This window comes from Argentina silus (genome assembly GCF_951799395.1).
Source record: "Argentina silus genome assembly, chromosome: 12".
Classification (NCBI taxonomy): Eukaryota; Metazoa; Chordata; class Actinopteri; order Argentiniformes; family Argentinidae; genus Argentina; species Argentina silus.
The window spans coordinates 12652802-12671102 of NC_139666.1; the positions used below are offsets into that span (position 1 = coordinate 12652802).

General features: G+C 41.1%; 1 protein-coding gene across 1 annotated transcript in view; it reads right to left on the minus strand.

Moving 5' to 3' along the window:
• gpc6b (glypican 6b) overlaps positions 1-18301 on the minus strand; it is a gene marked incomplete at both ends in the record, with an annotated part of 57808 nt that overhangs the window by 20947 nt on the left and 18560 nt on the right. Inside the window, 2 exons of the mRNA XM_083681654.1 lie at positions 8436-8601; positions 12244-12635. Of these exons, the coding sequence (XP_083537780.1) occupies positions 8436-8601; positions 12244-12635 (558 nt within the window). The remainder of the gene's footprint in view (positions 1-8435; positions 8602-12243; positions 12636-18301) is intronic.

The window sequence follows — 18301 nt, forward strand, 5'->3', positions numbered from 1 at the left end:
AACCAGGCAACTGTGAGCTACTCCTCAGATCTCACAGTGAGTGAATGGAGCTGCCGTCAGCACCAGGGAAGATGGAAGATGGCTATCTCTCTCAGCCGTGTTGAGTTAAGATATGTTTATCAGATGGGCTCCACATACAGAGGGAGCCTTGATACAGTGCCTCATCCTACACAGTCCCCAGAGAGAGAGAGAGAGAGAGAGAGAGAGAGAGAGAGAGAGAGAGAGAGAGAGAGAGAGAGTGAGAGGGTGATGGGGAGTGGGAAACGCCAAGCCAGGTCTGTAGAACTGCCACACTGCTCAGTCCCTGAGGTGAGAGAGGCACGTGGCGAACTCTACCTACATAGAGAATTAATGACTCTCATTTATGAGGAGCACATAGAGTCTGGTCCACTGTGACTGGGCTGCTCCTGTGAGCCAAACTCTCTCTGCCTCACGTTTGTAGTGTAGAGATAGGCCACCGGCCAACAGCAGGAAATCTGGTTATCATCACCACACAGCTATGCAAATGGCCTCATCTTGTCCTATTTTGAGACGGGAGTCCAAAAAATGATGGAAGTTCAGATTATACAGTAGCCTAGTTCCTTCCATTTCACTGTGAAATTGTGTACGAAATATAATATTTGTTCATCTAAAAGATCTGTTATTTCAATTTGCTATATTCATGTTTTAATACAACCAAAAAGGAGACATTCTGTCCTATAGAAATGTCCCTATGTTCAGTGTATTTATCAAAAATGCAGCCACCAGAAAAGAGGCTACCTGTAGAAAACCTCCAGCAGACAAGGACAAATAAGGAAAGTGAAAAGGCTCTTTGCCTCTGAAGAGATCCCCAGGATGAAAAATGGCCCTGGTGTAATTTGGATTCTGTAAAGCATAGCTCATCTGCGGTTCACTCAGCCAACTAATGGTGCTATATGACACTGTAAAAAAATGGCAAGGGAAAAGCATATTGTTCCTTGGTCACAATTTGTCCTGATAAAAAAGTCCTTGAGTGCACATACACGTGCACACACATGCACACGCAAGCACACACACACACACACGCACACACACACACACACACACACACACACACACACACACACACACACACACACACACACACACACACACACACACACACACACACACACACGCACACACACACACACACACACACATAGCAATGACCCATAAGAAAGATATTCTAAGATTTTTTTCTTCTCAAACCTTAAAAGCTTGGCAAACATTTTAATTTCCTTGCCTAAACACACATTTTTTCCCCTAAAAACCTTTCTCTATCCGAAATCCCTAATACCAACCTCTTGAGACTTTAAAAACAGCTGTTCTAACAGACAAAGACACTTCATCTTGTGTCTGATAAACAGATCACAAAGGACAGGCAATTTGACGACTGAAGAGTGTAATGCACACAGATACTGCATAGTCAAACAAACAAAAATCACATGAAACAAAATTGTTGTAACATTGGTTCCTATATACAGTATGTAACTGGAGGAAACTATTCAGTGAGCAGCTTACATCTTCTCCTCTGAACATAACGCTGATACCACTGGCAATTCTATCAAGCTGAGCTCCAGAAGTGAGGAAGCAGCAGAGGCCTGACACAGGTTCTGAGGAGAACACTGGGGAAATAGCCTCTTTTAAAACACACCCATAAATATTTAATTCACAGATAAAACGATCTGCATAAAAGACGTCCCCCCCAGCTGTAAGACAAAAATAAGTCCCATTGTGAATAGAAGTAATCCCACAAGTCTCATGACAACATGGAGACACACTTGCAGTGTTTATAAGTGGTTATTATAAACTACCAAAACTTGACTGTTAAAAGTGTCACTGTGAAATAGGATGCGCCATAAAATCAACTAATGTTTGAAATAAACTTCTATACTTTCACACAGCTACAATTTTAAAACACACTCGAAAATAAATAACAGTCCGCACAATGATACTCCTTTTACCACCTTTACTTGTTACTTGGTACAAAGCCATGCCACACTGACATCTACAACTACATGTCATGTCACATTAACATGTTTGTGTGGAACATGTTACTGTATGCCAGTTATGAGACCCCTCTAATCCTCATCCCTTTAACTTGTAGTCTAACCAAAGAGCATTTGGTGGTAAAGTTGCATTAAGTGTATCGGCCAAATACAGTATGTAATTTCAATCATCAGGAACATTGTCCAGGAATGTGCTGTGTGGAAGTTAAGGTCAGATTGCATCACATAGTGGTGTACTTTATTAGATTCATATTTAATTTGGGTAGTCATTCACATAAAACCATGGAAACTAACCAAAAACAACAAAAAATTTCATTTTTCCCAAGATCCTACATTGTTGTTTTCAGTGTACACACTTGTAATGATACAGTAGTTCATACCTGTAATATCATGTATTTTAGCTACAGTAAGTAACCCTATGCTCTCTAGGGCAACACTGATTGTACAATGTCCTACTGCTAATGAAACTCAGCAGCAAAATTCAATAATGAGCCATTCTCCAATGGATCCCGTTACTAATGGGCTAGGGGATGTCATGGGGTTTCAGGTTTGAACAGAGCATCTGTCCACAGACCTCTAATGCATCCTGACAGGGGTGTTTCAACTATTTTGTCCACAAATATGTTGAGGAAATCCTTCCTTCCAGTCAACATCCATTTTCTCCTCGTAAAGCCACATGTTTTGGAACAGATTATGGCCACAAAAACCCAAACTTGATCTGGACACAATTCTCACCAGCTGGACTGCTCTGAACAGAGGAGGAATGGATATGACCAGTGCTATGAAAACGCTTTTTATAGACGCAATGGCGTCAACAGAGCCACAGTGAATAGAGTGGCTCCAACAACTTGTGACACCCATTTCTTGCTTCACATTTCTACCACTGACTTCAGATAGGCTATCAAGTCAAATTTGGTTTAAAATGAATGTTTTCATGCTGGAATGTCTGACTATTAATGTGGTGACAGATTAGGTAAAGACATATTTCACAGGCTGTGCCTACAGTCCATCAGGAATGTATTCCTAATGTGTTTGGGATTGTGTTCTAGCAATCCATGGCTCATTAAATAAGCAATTTCTCCTAACAGCCTTGACTATCCAACCCTCACCTTTCGCACAGCTGGACACATTAATGGCTTCCTCAGGATTCGATCAACTGTGGTCACATATCACAAAAGATATAAGATTACTTTTTGTATTTGCTTAACCCCAAGTCCCTGTGTAGCCAAACAGGCCACATAGATTAGTCAGAGAGCAAACAGCCATTATAAATCCATTTAGCCAAGGTTGCAGTGGTGGGGTGAAATAGCTGTGGGAGAGGACCTTGCTAAATCACCCCTGGTCTAAGGGTTGCAACCCCACCATGGAAACTCACCACCACAGTGACTGAGTCAGACCTCACTGACTCAGAGTACTAAAAACAATCTAATGGAGTAAAGCTCCACAGAATACGTAGTGCGATACTTTCCCCTAATTTCCTTGCTACATTGAATCACAGAGGGACACGGTGCTATCTGAGGACAATGATCTCTTATCAGATGATGCATATAGAAGAATCTACTTTTTCAATTAGTTATTCTATTATCTGAGCCGTGGGTGGTATGAGTCTCCCCCTCCTACATCATGCTGTTGAGATCCCAGCTCCACACAGAGACCTCTGGCACCAGGCCTGGGTCTTCTGCTGCTGACACACACAGCGCAGCACCAACTCTCACGCCTAAACTACTCCTGATTGCACATTCAGATGGTTTATTAATAGATACAGTACATTATCAGATTGCAGGTCAACCTATCTGGCCTTTTTCTTTCGTAAGCATGACTCCTCACCAAAAAAAAAGTGAGCAAAGCAGAGAGGCTCATCTTGCAAGCTGCAAAGGATCACTATGGAAAGTTCAGACAGTGCAAGATTCCTTTGATGTATCTAAGACCATTCTTTGAAAACTCTTTCTCTTTGACCCTTTGAAAACTTTTCATTCAAATTCAAACATTTGTCTGTCTACAAGAGACAAAGCCCATGACAGCCTTTTAAAAATGTATTTTCCATTTTGCATTGCAAATACGGCAGGGTATAAAGTGTTGCATCAAGTGCTGCATCGGGTGCTTTTTCCTTTCATACAAAAACAGTTCCATCTCTGGTTATGATTGACTCAAGGCTGCATTTGTGAAGAGAGAGGTCTCTTTCAGAAGCATGATATTCCCAAATAGTATGAGTACTAAGCACACCACACAAGTCATTGGTGTAGATTCAAAGTTTCTGAGAAACAGAGACAGATGTACCTTCATATACATCATGTTGCTTACTGTGGGTCACTGGCTTAGTGCATTAGCTGGTCTGGTGTCGAAGCGTAACTGACAATTAATTATGATCATGTACAATCCTTTGTAATTTCCATTTCCTTCAGCGCCTATGCATCAAACATTTTGGCCTAGTTGTGAGGTCTAATTTGCCACGAACAGTCCTCTAGTGGCATGCTGCGAGGTGGGTTTTTTTCAGTATATATTTTATTAATGAGGAAATGTTGTTGACAGGAAATGTTGTTGGCTTGAACTTTCATGAATTGTGAGGTTGTGGCTGGGTCCGGTTACCCAGTGAAACAAATCAGGCAATTAAAAAGAAATGAGCAGATCAAATCGATGCAGATCACTTCCACTGTGGTGACAAGACCCTCCAGAGAGAGCAACACTGGTCTGTATTACAAAGAAGCTGTAACAGTCATGCAGCGCCCTTTGGTTTGTACAAAAGTATTAGCAAATAGGTAGTCTTGTTGTGTGCATGACAGTGGGGCAGGAGGGAAAATACATTTCTATCATCGCTGTCAAGCACCTGTCGACACAAAAAATGATAATGACACTTGGGGTAGTACACAAGAGAGGGCCAAATGTATCACCGGAGCATGTGACTGACCTTTCAACGCCATAGGCTGATCGAGACATCAGTTCTGTCAGACACCCCAATACATAACTTCATAAAAGTGATTCTAAATACAGATATTTCTAATTTATTATTTGATGGGAAGGATGATTTATAACCAAAATGAATACAGTATAACCAACCACTAGAAAAAAGCAGGTCTGATTTATGCCAAACTCATAATGTGGAACTAAACCCCGGAAGACTTGGCTGACAATTTGCACTGACTCTCTGCACATCAACCACACGCACACAAACATTTGCTCTCTCCTATTACACACACACACACACACACACACACACACACACACACACACACACACACACACACACACACACACAGGTGTTCACTGACAGCTGTTTGTCAGTAACTCAATGCTTCAGATGAGTCTTCTAATTAGAACATATCTTACTCCTAATCCAATCTAAATGTACATGCCATTACTGTTCATGTCTCTTCACTTGCATACCATATGCCAAGAACATACCTTTAAGAAAAATATAGATAATTCCTGGATTTGTTTTATTCGCATTCATACCATAACTATATAGCAGGAATGAATACAGAATGCAGGTTGAATAAAGGATGATGTCTGCCACCTGTTTCCATTATTCATAAACTGAGCTATTCCTGTTTTTTTCATGCAGAGTTGGGAGAGGTCAGGAAGGATTTATCCTCCAATGAGAACTAATGGATTAGGCTGGCTACTCAGTGCAACCAATATAATCCATGATTTATTCCTTCCATTTTAATTGCGTGAATACCTGTGAGGAAGGAAAAACAATCCCTTTAACCATTTTGCAGCTGATGGATTTGCATATAAAACTGTTGAAATTCACCTTAGAGGGGCAGACATGTACATATATCATGCAAAGATAAAATGATAAAATGATCTTCAATGTTTTAAATTGATCAATCTGATGTCGCATTCAACCCATGGTTTGGTCTATGAAATACAGTCAATCTCTGCAGGTACATGAATGCCACTCCTGTAATCTAGAACTTGTCCTGTAGTCTGAAATATAGTGAGTGAACAGCGCTTATTTAAGTTTGACATTGGGCCTTGAATTCTCCTAGATTCACTGAGTATATCACTTTTGTTCTAAGTGAAATATCTCAAGTTATAGTGTATTCGCTTGGCCCATTTGTTTCCCGCCTAAGGCAAAGAAATGTGCAGACTTGCTGGTCTTTCCACCTGAGAGAGAAATAAAACAAACCAAATTTTCTTTTCAGAAATAAATTACTCAGTGCTAGTTCCCAGGGGCATATAATTTGAGATGGCTGGCAGTTGAGGCTGGCATCGGCTCTTTAATAGCCACATGTACAATAACACATACGCACAAATACAAAGAACTCAACTGATTCCTAGTGGCACTTACATACTAATGGTTCCATCATTCACTGTGCATCTGCCAGTTGTAATCTATGTTTTCATAAATGATATAATTAAGTCATTTCAGAGAGCAAGAGGAACATTGAGACATGCACCAACATAATGCAAGCTTTATACAGCCTCTTCTTTTTTCCCTCTTCGGTTATGCATAAACGGATGCTCCGAATTGGCACACAGCTATTCTGAGAAGAGATGGATGTTTTGCAGCATTTCATATTCCTGTAGAATGAATGGAAGCACAGCTGCATTGAATGAACATCTGTTTTATGCTGCTTTTGGCAGTGCCACCCGAGTCCCTCTGCCCCACACGCTCACACAGAGGATAAATGAAGGTCAGGCAGAGGGTAATGTGAATTGGTGCCTTTTTGTTGAAGTTCTGTCAGAAGTTTGAATGCACTAAGTCAGGGAGTGTTATTTCCTGCTGGTGGAGGGCTGCAGTGAGGAGGTGCTGAGGGAAAAATCGTTGCTATCAGGAGCTCAGCTTCCAGCTGTAAAGGATTTCTCGCTCCTTGGTTGAATTAGCTTTTCACCTCCCCGGTATCTGGTCTTCTCTGGTCAGTGGAGCAGACATATGCTGTGGGTCTGGATAGGTGCCACTGGAATCAAGATGAATATCTTTACGTAAGCTCTGGTGCCAGTCCCATGTCAGTCTCCAAGGCTTTTGTGTTCTATTTCACTCTAAGCCCCCCAGTCAACAGTTTCTCCCTGCTATTCACAGCAACCGAAAAGCTAGAGGAGAGTTTTACACAAGTGAAATCACATTGTGGATGAAAGGACATTTTGAAGTCTGGTTAACTAGTTTGTTAGACTATATGCAAGCTCAATGTATCTCAGAATAAGAGCAGAAACCTCTACTGCCCTGGATTTCAAGGTACTTTCAAGGAGCTGCTGAGTACCAATCCAGGACTATGAGTGAAAGGAAGTCTCATGCCATTCCTTTTCATGGAATCTGCCCTTCTCTGAACTACTTAGAGACCAGTGAGCTGCAGGGGTCATCTGACAGACACGCACTCACTACTGTAGCCTCTGAAAGCCCAATCAATATCTCTTTGTGTTTGGACCTTGAGCTAATTGAAAATCTCTTAGCCTATAATGAATTTGAAATGTCAGACAGCCAAATATATAAAAATGACATTTAATCCAATTGAATTCAAATGTTCCTGAGAACATTCATCCAATTTAGAGTCTGATGAATTCATATTTAGAATAATGAAAGACTGGGTTGATCAAGGACTAATATCAGAAACACCCAAATATCAAGTGTGAGGCTGAAAAAGTTTATGATTACACTTTTAATAGTGGTTCAGTGACTGTACTGTCAGACCTTCACTGTAGTGACTGAAGCACAGCAGAGTGCCTCTAAAGTGGTTGAGGACTATTAAACGTATGCACAAATACATGGTTAAATAATGTCTACATTTACACCTGGGTGACAACAAGCTTCTCATGCTCCAACTATGTAACCATTGAATATTTATCAGGGGGACATCACACTGCTCCCCAAACATCTCCATGTGCTGTTCTTTACATTGGGGCTCTGCTGTTCTGACATGGAACAACTACCCAGAGAGCTATGGCCCCATTTCAACCGCTTGTTTTTGACAGCAGGCTTGTCATGTGTCTCTAAAGTGCAGCTCCCTAGCCCGCTCTACTTTACTTCACTCTGACAGGGCAGGCCTGATATACTGTATCTAAATGAAGGCTGGAATCTGAATTAGGCATTCTATTAAATAAATAAGTGTCATTTCATATTCATGTCTGTAATCTCTCTCTCTGAGCTGAAGGAGCTTCTGTTGAACTGCTCTTCACGAGGCTCAACGTTCCCAGCAGTGTGCTACTGCCCCACTCCAAGTCCTCATTTAGCACAGCAGGAGACCACAGTCGCATGAATAAAGCCCTTTCATCCAATATAAATAGACACAAGAATGATACAAACAGTAAAAAGCACCCTCTTCTCAGAATGCCCAAGCTGTGCAAATTGAACTGATGCAGTGAAATAAAACATGAAAGATATTTCACCATAAAAAACACCAATCAACAACACAACAAAGTATGGATTTCATCATCACTGCACGGTCAGAGACACACCCCAAAGAGCTAGATTAAAGGTATTGGTCTTACCAAGGTACTGGTTCCACTCAGGGTCCAGGTCGGCCTGGTTGGCGAGGCAGCCCTTCATGACGTTGAGACAGTAGTTGCTACAGGGCTTGACTATTGGCATACCCTGGCAGTAGGGGCAGTACAGCATCTTGGTCAGAGCTCGGTTGCATGCTGCGGTGCTGCTCACCTACAGGGTGAAAAGAGCGTGAGAACATAGATCAACCATAAAATACACAAGACTGTCCTACTCTACTATGAGTAATGTAGCTCCTCACATTCAACTCTTGCACATGTTATGATGATACATTTTACAGAGACTTTACAGTGAGACAGAGATGTAACCAGAGGTACAGTGACACTAATTCATCAGGAATAACAGGCAACACATCTGACTAGATTAGGGACCATTAACTAGGATACTAACACCCTTGAGTGCAAAAAGAGAGAACAGTATGAGCATACTTTTGCAGTTTCTCTCTTCAAAACAGCAGTATAAAACTCAATTCTGAGGTCAAGTTCAGTTTGAGACCGCCAAGCACTGTTCAGAATGCAAAAGACATGCCGGGTACACATCTTTGGTGCCTCAACATAAACTCAGAATACATAAACAGTACAAACATGCATAAAGAGTATGTCTAAGAGTATCTGGAGGAATGGAGAATATGTGAACACTACAGCAAAAGTAAGTATGCAGTAACCATTATTGTCAATAATGCAAATATCAACACTGTTCAGCTGTCTGTAGGCAAGGCTCCTGGGTAAGGCCTAATGGCTTTATGTCTTCTCCAAACACCAACACAGGCAGGCTCTCAGATCACTTCTTAACTATTTTACAGCACTGCAAGTCTATCTAAAAGCAATTCCCTGACCACCATTCTGTCAGTGCATCATATTTCTGTGTGTGTGTGTGTGTGTGTGTGTGTGTGTGTGTGTGTGTGTGTGTGAGAGAGAGAGAGAGAGAGAGAGAGAGAGAGAGAGAGAGTGAGAGAGAAAGAAATAGAGAGAGAGACAGACTGTGTATGTGTATGTGTGTGTGTGTGTGTGTGTGTGTGTGTGCGTGTGTGCGTGTGTGCGTGCGTGTGTTTGTGTGAGTGAGTTTCTTTTTCACACTTCCCAAAAAACGTACAAATCAATTTCGTCAGATTTATTTTCAATTAATCTCTAGATCTCTAAAAGAATTTGAAAGCATGGCTCTGCAGTGAATTGAGAATAAATGCTGAAGTGGAGTCTCAGGTTACACAAAGCCCACAACTACCCAGTGTTCTGTACTGCTTGTAAAATATCATGAAGGTGAAAAAGTAAGATGTGTGAGTAGGGAGGAAGGGAGTTGTCATGTTCGAGTACAAACTTTCAAAAAGTACCCAGGCACTGCATGAGAGAGGTTAGCGTAAAGGCTCAGCTCTGCGGGAATTTTCTGTTTTGAATGGTTTCTGAGCTGTCTTAATGTTTGATGTGATTGGACCCCTGCCTCTCTCAACCCACCAGTGAGTCTATCTGTTCAGGAGAGGCGGAGGCATCATCTTCCTCTATAGAGCCGTACTCGAAGACAGCATCAAATATATACGCTCTCTGACAGATACGCCTCAAACATTGACTGGTAGCTCACTCTGTCATTGGCTTGACTTACTACACATCCTGGTGCTGAATCAGATCACTCACACAATGTCATGTCCAAACTGACACCCCCAGGAACTTACATGTGTGAAGTGTGGTGAAGTGTGGAGCTGCAGGAATCAAGGGTGAACTAGTTTTGTTTGGTTTTCTTAAGTATTTCTGGGTGGTTGTTGCTTCAATATCAGTGAGATTTCTGTGTTCTGCAGTTGTATAGAAAGTGTTGATAAACACAATTTAGGGTGTTATGAAAATCCCTCACATTCAACTCTGAGTTTTCCACTGACACGTTCCAATATTTTGCAGCAATTTCAACCTCATCTTCAACTTTTCTGAGAGAATCCTCCTTATGACAATAATGCATGCTCAATGTGCATTTCAGTACAGAAACATAAGGAATAGCATTGACCTGCACTTTTTCAATTTGCAGAACTGAGAGCTGAAAAATGTCCCTGGTGCAGAGCAGCACTCAGAATGTTGCCATGCTGTCTGCTCAACTGTTCCCTATCAACTGGACGGCTGACTTCTGAGAGTGCATTACAGCATTAGCGGTTGTGTGTACTATTCTAATTATATGAGCTCATCAAAGAGGGTCCTATTATTAGAATCAATAGATCACTCCTCAGATCCCTCAACTAGCTTTGAATCACTGAAAAAAAAAAAGAAACACTATAATTATAATGAGAATGCAATGTTTGATACACTGTAGGAAATGTTTGAGCTTTATCAGACTCTGAGGATACATATAAAATTGTGTCTTGAGTTACCCAGTGCCTCGAGTGTTGTGTCTCATAAGCTGTGAACTGCTGTGATGTACTACATCGGCTACACTAACTCAATAAACGCCACCAGCAGCAATAGGCATGGATGTCGAATCTCACGGTAGCGGACGCCTCCTCCAGGGTGTCTTATTCCATTATGCTTACACCCAATCCCTCCTGATGACTTTAAACCCTGTGGATCAAAGGGCCCTGGCCCTGGCCACATGACCTGTGTCTCAGGTCCCTCTGAAATGCCAGAGGTGAACCAGGGACACGTCCCCTGGCTGCCAGTAGACCCAGGAGGAGGTGTGTCACCTGACCTGACAGACACTAACTACTCATCCTCGGGATAGGAGCTCATAAAGAGGCTGTTCACCAGTTCTAGAAATAGGGAACTGACATGTAGACATGGATTGTGGTTCACAGAGTTCATGCTCGGTGGAAATGCTCGGCTCATAGTTGAGAACGTGAGTTGGTTGTCATTGGGTGATAAAACAGAGAGGTGAGAGGGACGTGTAACTGTTTCCACACACACTGTACAGATGTTGTTTAATAAGACCAATAACAATGAAATCACTTGTATTGTGTAATAAATGTAATATATTGGACTCTACCGAAAGTGGAGAAGCACACTAAATGCTGGCCAGTGAGCTGTGTTAATGTTAATATTAACTGAAAAGAAGACATCCAAATAAACAGTCCTTGCTGTTGAGTGGAGCTAATTCCAAGTATAAATCTCTGCTTTTTTCTTTAATCTTCTTTTGCACACGATCGAAACTCTACACACTCCCAAGGCAATATGATATACTGCAGCAGCTGCATTAAGATTACATCACATCAAACAGAATACTGAGGCTACAGCATGATTAATGGGTACTGTATACAGAGTTAACACATATTGGGAGATAGAGATACAAACATCCACTACAAATATTTCATTTCTCCCCATAGCTTGAGGCCTCTTCAAACGCCTCAGAATGTCTCTTGCAACGGTGGTTATTACATAGCACCTGAGAGGCCAACACTGAGCTTCTACAGCCTGTAGACAGGCACAAAGAGACGGAGGACGTCAGCAAGAACTGGATTGGGTGAGAAGATATAGGGAGAGAAGAATACCTCGGCCAAGAATTTCAAATAAAGACCTTCAGCTTGTAAAAGAAGATGTTGGATGTACAGAAACTGTACATCTTCACTTATCTCACCAGCAGAATCCATCCCAACACTAAATCATGATTTGTCCTACATGATCAAAATGTATCAATGCCTGCAAAAAGCCTTGAGGTAAATCTACTTTCCATGAAAAAAGTTGCAGGGAAACATTTACCTCTACAATGGGAAGTGACATTTCTTACTAAATCTAGCATCCTCGCTCCATGCAAGTTAAGCAGCAGCCAGTTAGATAATTTGGTTAATAATCAATTCAGTTTGCTTTTGAATGACTAAGATGTAGGACTTACCTTGGATACCCTGTTGGCGACCTCTCGACCAACAGAGAGGCCCTGGACGAAGGTGCGTGCTGCGATGAATGCCCGGGTAACCTGAGCCTTGAGCTTCCTGGGCACGTCCCCAAAGGGCTTGAGCTGGTCCGTGTACTTACTGATACACTCAAGATAGTCCTCTGTGATGATGTATTGGGAGTTGATCAGCGTGAACATACGCTCCAGCAGACGTGACCAGAAGTCATTAAGCATTTCCTCCAGGTTAACGTTCCCTCCCGTGTAGTAGCGCTTCAGCTCGGCAAACAGGTTCTGGAACACTTCAGAGTTCTGCATGTAAGGCTTGCCATATGTCCTGACAAACATCTCATTCAGAGACCTCTCTGTGTTCTCCAGCAGCTCCAGGAAGAACTCTAGATCAAGAGGAGGGAAGGGGGAATTAGTATAAACACATACAGTAATACTGTGATATTGATTCTGAGATATCTATGGCTTTGTTAACACTGCTATATCTAAGGCAAAGAACAATCGGTTGATCGGAGCAGAGATTATCACATAACTTTTGTATTTGAAACATATGACATTTCATTTTAAATGTGAAAATACTAAACATAAGTATGCCCTATGATGAAGTGTGTCTGCTGACTGACACATCCATATGGTATCTAACTTATAGACTGTTGCTAAAATGAAATGGTTATCTTATCACACATGTTTATCAGGTTAGCACTTGGAGGGCACTAGTCATCACAGTCTTAATGTTCTCCTCTAGACCCTAAGTGTTTATGACTTAGTAGTCTGTAATTCTATACTAGGAAATGTATGTGATTTGACAAGGAGTGGGTAATAAATATATTCATACACAAGTCAATACTGCCATAATTTGTGGCAAATGAAAATATGATTGAGTGTAAATTGTGATACTTGTTTCATGACTTGCCATACTGCTATCCCTATTTGTTCTTGGTCAAAAGACAAAAGATATTTTCCCAAAGCGTGTGGCATTGAGAGTGAATAGCATCTGTTAAGTACAGTATATCAAAACAAGAATCATGGCCATGCTGTGATATCAACCCTCTGAAGGTTTCATCTGACTGAAGAGCAATTAGGAAAGAAAGTGGTATACATATGGTCCTGAAAAGCCAATATGAATATGAAAAATAGGGAAGCTCTAGTGCGAATTAATTACAACAAAAATCACAGAAAGCACTGCATAATGATTTTATTTTTTGACAACCTGATGAAACACCTAGGATAATATCTTACAGTAATAGCATAATAATAGATTGCCTGTTATTTGTTGTTCTGTTTGAATGTCAAAGTGAACCACACTTGGAATGATTTATAAAACTCCAATAAACAACCTTTTGAAATTGCAGAACCCTTCCCTGCCGTATAAAGCAATAAGTCCAATGTTTGTGGAGGGAGGTGGGGGTGTGGGGGGGGGTCATTGTTTGTCTAGATGACACCTGTCATCCCAAAAAAGCTGTAAAAGGGCTTTTCATTTAAAAAAAATACTCAAAGAACGGATGCCCCGAGTGGTGACGTTGGTCATTCATGGAGCTATTTGGGAAAGTAACACCAGAATATAGCTACAGTAAATAGCTACAGACACGTGTCGAAAAGTTGTTTGTTCGCCCAAAATACACATACTTTGACCTAAATGCTAATCTTCAGACTTGCATCATTGTGCAATAACATTGTGCAGCATGATGCCATATACCAGCTAAAACATTTCAAATGACTAATGTCGGCCTTTAATGCAACACATATACATAGCAAAGATCCACAACATATTACTTTTTCTTAGTATTTCCCCCCAGACAAATAAAATAATAATACAGAGAGCAATCAGTATGCCTGACTCACTCATCTTTTTGCTAGCTACTTTATTCTCTTCCTCCACAAATCTTATTGTTTACAGAATGACCTCTATGGGTGATGACCTCTGATAGACTTGCCTTTCAAGGAGCTGAATTCAATTTGAATAGGGTTCACACCACTTCCTCCAAATGAGGAGCACCGGGTACAGTAGTTCAATCATAGCAAAGCTTGCACCAAACCCATTACTATGTCTCCAGTTCTTCATACACTGCAACTATAGGCCAATAAATCAAGACTTTGCTATCTTCATAAATGTATAATGATATTATATGAGAGAGGACCAAAGACCAAAGACCAAAGACCAAAGACCAAAGACCAAAGCCCTCCTCCCCTTAATGACCCATCGGTATCTTTGATGCAGTTCAATTTGGGTCACATGCTGAGACCACACTGGCTGCTCAGAGAGGTGCTGCTCTGCATATGGAGCTACTGTATGCATTTCAATCACTTATCAGGGTCCAACCTGGGTGGGCGTGTGAGAAGGGGGGGTGCGGGGGGGGGGGACTTGTTAAAATTGTAATGGCTCTAAGTGTTCATTAGAGCTCTCAAATGCAAGTGAAATTAAATCACATTAGGAGCAACACATTAGCAGACTCTAAACACAGGAGATAAACTGTCCCCGGGAAATATGATCTGAGATGCTGCTATGGATCATATTAGAACCGCTGTATGGAATGTTCTCACAGAAGAATACATTGAGTAATGTGACAGTGCATGTTAGCTTTCTACAATCAGAGCAGTTTACATAGGGGTAGTTTCCTGGACCTGCATTACGCCTTGTCCAATCTCCATTAAAAGTATGATTTAGTCCAGTACTAGGCTTAATCTGTGTCTGGGAAACCAGCCCTTAGAGTTTACACGTGCTAACAATCCATGGATGCTTAAAATGCATTGGCATTCAAAGAAAGAACAATATAGCCTTCTCTTGGACCATATTCCTCCAATCATTTCTTAACCATAAATATTTTCCACCTAAGAGAGACATCACTTTTGTTAAGCATAGTGAGACACTGCTAAAGACACACTGTATCTAGATCAAACTACATTTACAACATGTCCTTGATGCACTCGGCACCACCATCCAACTGATTGTTCTTTCAGTATCTCTCACACCTGCCTACTTGATTCCAGTACTACTTGAAAATAGATTGCTTTAGATTGTCCATGGGTTTGTTTATACTTATACTTGGTTGTATATTTAATACATCTAAGTGTACTGTGTGGAGGTTTGACTGGTACAGTACATAATGAACTGTCAGTTTATATTCCTCTCCACCTACATACCAAGAGTATATACATATATTTAGAGAACACATGATAGTTTGTCAACTCAACTATGAACATGGCAAACCACCCTAACAGTGCTAGCTGTAACCAAACATGTTAATAGAGCTAACCCTAACCCTAACCCTAACCCTAACCCTAACCCATTCATTCTTAAGAGAAATGCTTAAACTAATGTAATGTTAATGCTGTTTTTACCTTTTCTTTATTGTTGTTGCTGTTGGTGCTGTTGGACTCCAGTGACATGTTTGTGTCACATTTTCAGACCTTTATCTTTTACCAACATGATGCTTTCAGAAAAGCACTAATGAGAAAGATTATGTCATCTTCCATTTAGTACATTCGTTGTTTAGCGCTTGCTTTCTGGTGTGGCCCTAAACAACTTTCAGAAAGGGTAGTTCTTGAGTACCCTTGAGAGGACTGAGACTCAATGGAGGACAGTAATGAAGTGACAACTGTACTTATTGCCTTGCGTTTCAAGCATGTTTTCTGCTTAATTAACTTCACTTTATTCATTAGAAACGAGACTATGACACCAAGTGATATCCCTTTTGATTAATGACAGCTTTGAAACTAATTTGATTAAGAATGTGCATTTGAGGATAAGAAAATATCTGTGTGCAGTCAATTCTTCTCCCTTTTGGAACAGCTTAGCTATTAATTGAATATAATCAACATAATTGATGCAGAATTAATCTTAAATATAGTCAGAATATTTGATGCCATTCCAAGCTCTATTTCAGCACAATTAGAATGAATAATTAACACTCGCATTACTGGTGACCTCAATACAGTTCAGTGAATAATACATTTAGTTATAAAGACGACTTAATATAATTACAGAAAATCCATGAAGAGGATCATATTTTACAATCGGGTATTAAAGGGTATGTCAGAAATGGCAAATTATGCAGAGAGCTCACTTAAAGCCCCAATACATCTAAGTAATTAAGAGGTCTGCCCAAATGAATGGCTGCAAGAGCTGTGAGCAGAGAGCACAATGAGCCAGGAATGTTGGACAAGAGCGATGTTAATACCCCTAAGTGGCAGAGAGTTCATTATTTCCAGCAGATAGGGCTCAATATTGCCTCCATTCCTCACGGTGAGCACAGAGCGGTACGGGGAAGGCTAAATGGAGCCATTCTCACACTCTCAAACAGAGTCACTCCTTTTCACTGAGGTCCACTGTGGTCGAGTCTCCTGACACAATCTGAATCTGTTCTAACAAAATGTTTGTATGTGCAAACTAGCCCATGCATAGAGAAAGAAAAGGCGACACATATTTTTGACAACTCCTTTGGAGCTACAACTTCTTTTGGGGTTACTCCAGTTTCAACTTGTCAACTTGATTTGGGTCTTCGGTGGCTAACCATAACTAGAAGTCGTTCTGCATAGGGATTACAGTGGGCCACTGTGACATTGTGATGGGGCCACAGTGTAAAGTAGGACCCTGCGGGCTGCAGTTAATTACAGCAACGTCCCCTGAGCTGTGACCAGCAGTAACTCATACTGCAGGGAGCTCTACAACAGCAGTGCATCACTGTAATTGGGATTCATGAAAACTAGCAGACAAGTTTAAATGACAGAGATTTCACTGATGTCCATTCAAAGCTTTCACACAATAACAAACAATACCTCTCAGCTGCCAAAAGACAGTTGCAGTATGCACCCTATGACATTGTGGATCCTGAAGACAAACCACAATGTTAGCGGGAGAGATTACACAATGAAGCCTCAAAGCCAGTAGTGTTTAAGCTGACAGTAAAAAGATGGAGGTCACATAATTAAGGCAACATGCAGGGATAACAGCAAACATTTTCATCGCCTCTATCCATCACCAGCTGGCAGGTCATTTATAACTCCCTTAATATTAAAGATGCAGCAACCTCAACATTGACCTTACCTGATTATCATTTGGCAGCCCTATGCATCAAGGTTCAAACGTGGTACAAATGACAAAGCAGATCACTTTGAGTGGACCTCACATCAGGCAGGAGTCAAATCTTAAAGGAGCAATCTGGGATTAAAATAACAAAGTGGTCTCCCCTGCCACTTTTCTTGGTAATATTTTGGGTTCTGATGGAGTAAGACAGTTGAACTTAGCTCATGAGGTATTAAGTTATATTCTTCAAGAGTCAATGGCTATATATCATTCATTTAAAAGTAAAACAAATGGATGGACCAATCCCAGATTGCCCCTTTAATTCCTTTGAAAATATAGGATTCAAGTGTCCAAATCAATGTTTTTATTTGATAACTGCCTGTGGCAACTATCACCAAAGGAAAGAGCTGGATGTGAATGTAGTTTTGGGTCAGTTTCCATTAATTATCATGTGATAAAAACACAAAACTCATAACTTTAGCTGAAGAAAAAGCACATGTTCATTCAAAGGCACACATTATTTAAAGACATCAGCACACCTCCCTTCTGTGTTTAATCACGGAGTAGAAATGACATTGGCCGTGATTTGTCAGTCTTATCTCAGGCAGAGCTGCTCTGGGCACCATCCTGCAGGACTAGAGCCAGTCAGTCTACAGAGGAGCAGCATCATATCAGAGCCACAGGATTTAGGCCAAGTCCTTCACCATGTATGAGCTTCTTCCTCTATCTTTAATGCCTCTGCATGAAACGTGCACTTTCTCCTGCCAGAGGGAGAGCATCCCAATTCCACCTGTCAGTCAGAGATGGGACGAGGGGATGTGGAATGAGTCTGAAATGGGTCCAGTGTTACTGTTGAGAACATGACAGATTGACCTTTTATCTCATGCATGCCTCAGGATTATTCCTGTGGGTTTGCTGTTGTGAGTCACATACTGCTGGTAGGGGTGGGAGGGTTGCGGGCCCTGTCAATTGAAAATTGCTAAAGAAAATATAAATAAATAAAAGGAGGGGGTTGTGGGCCCTGTCAAT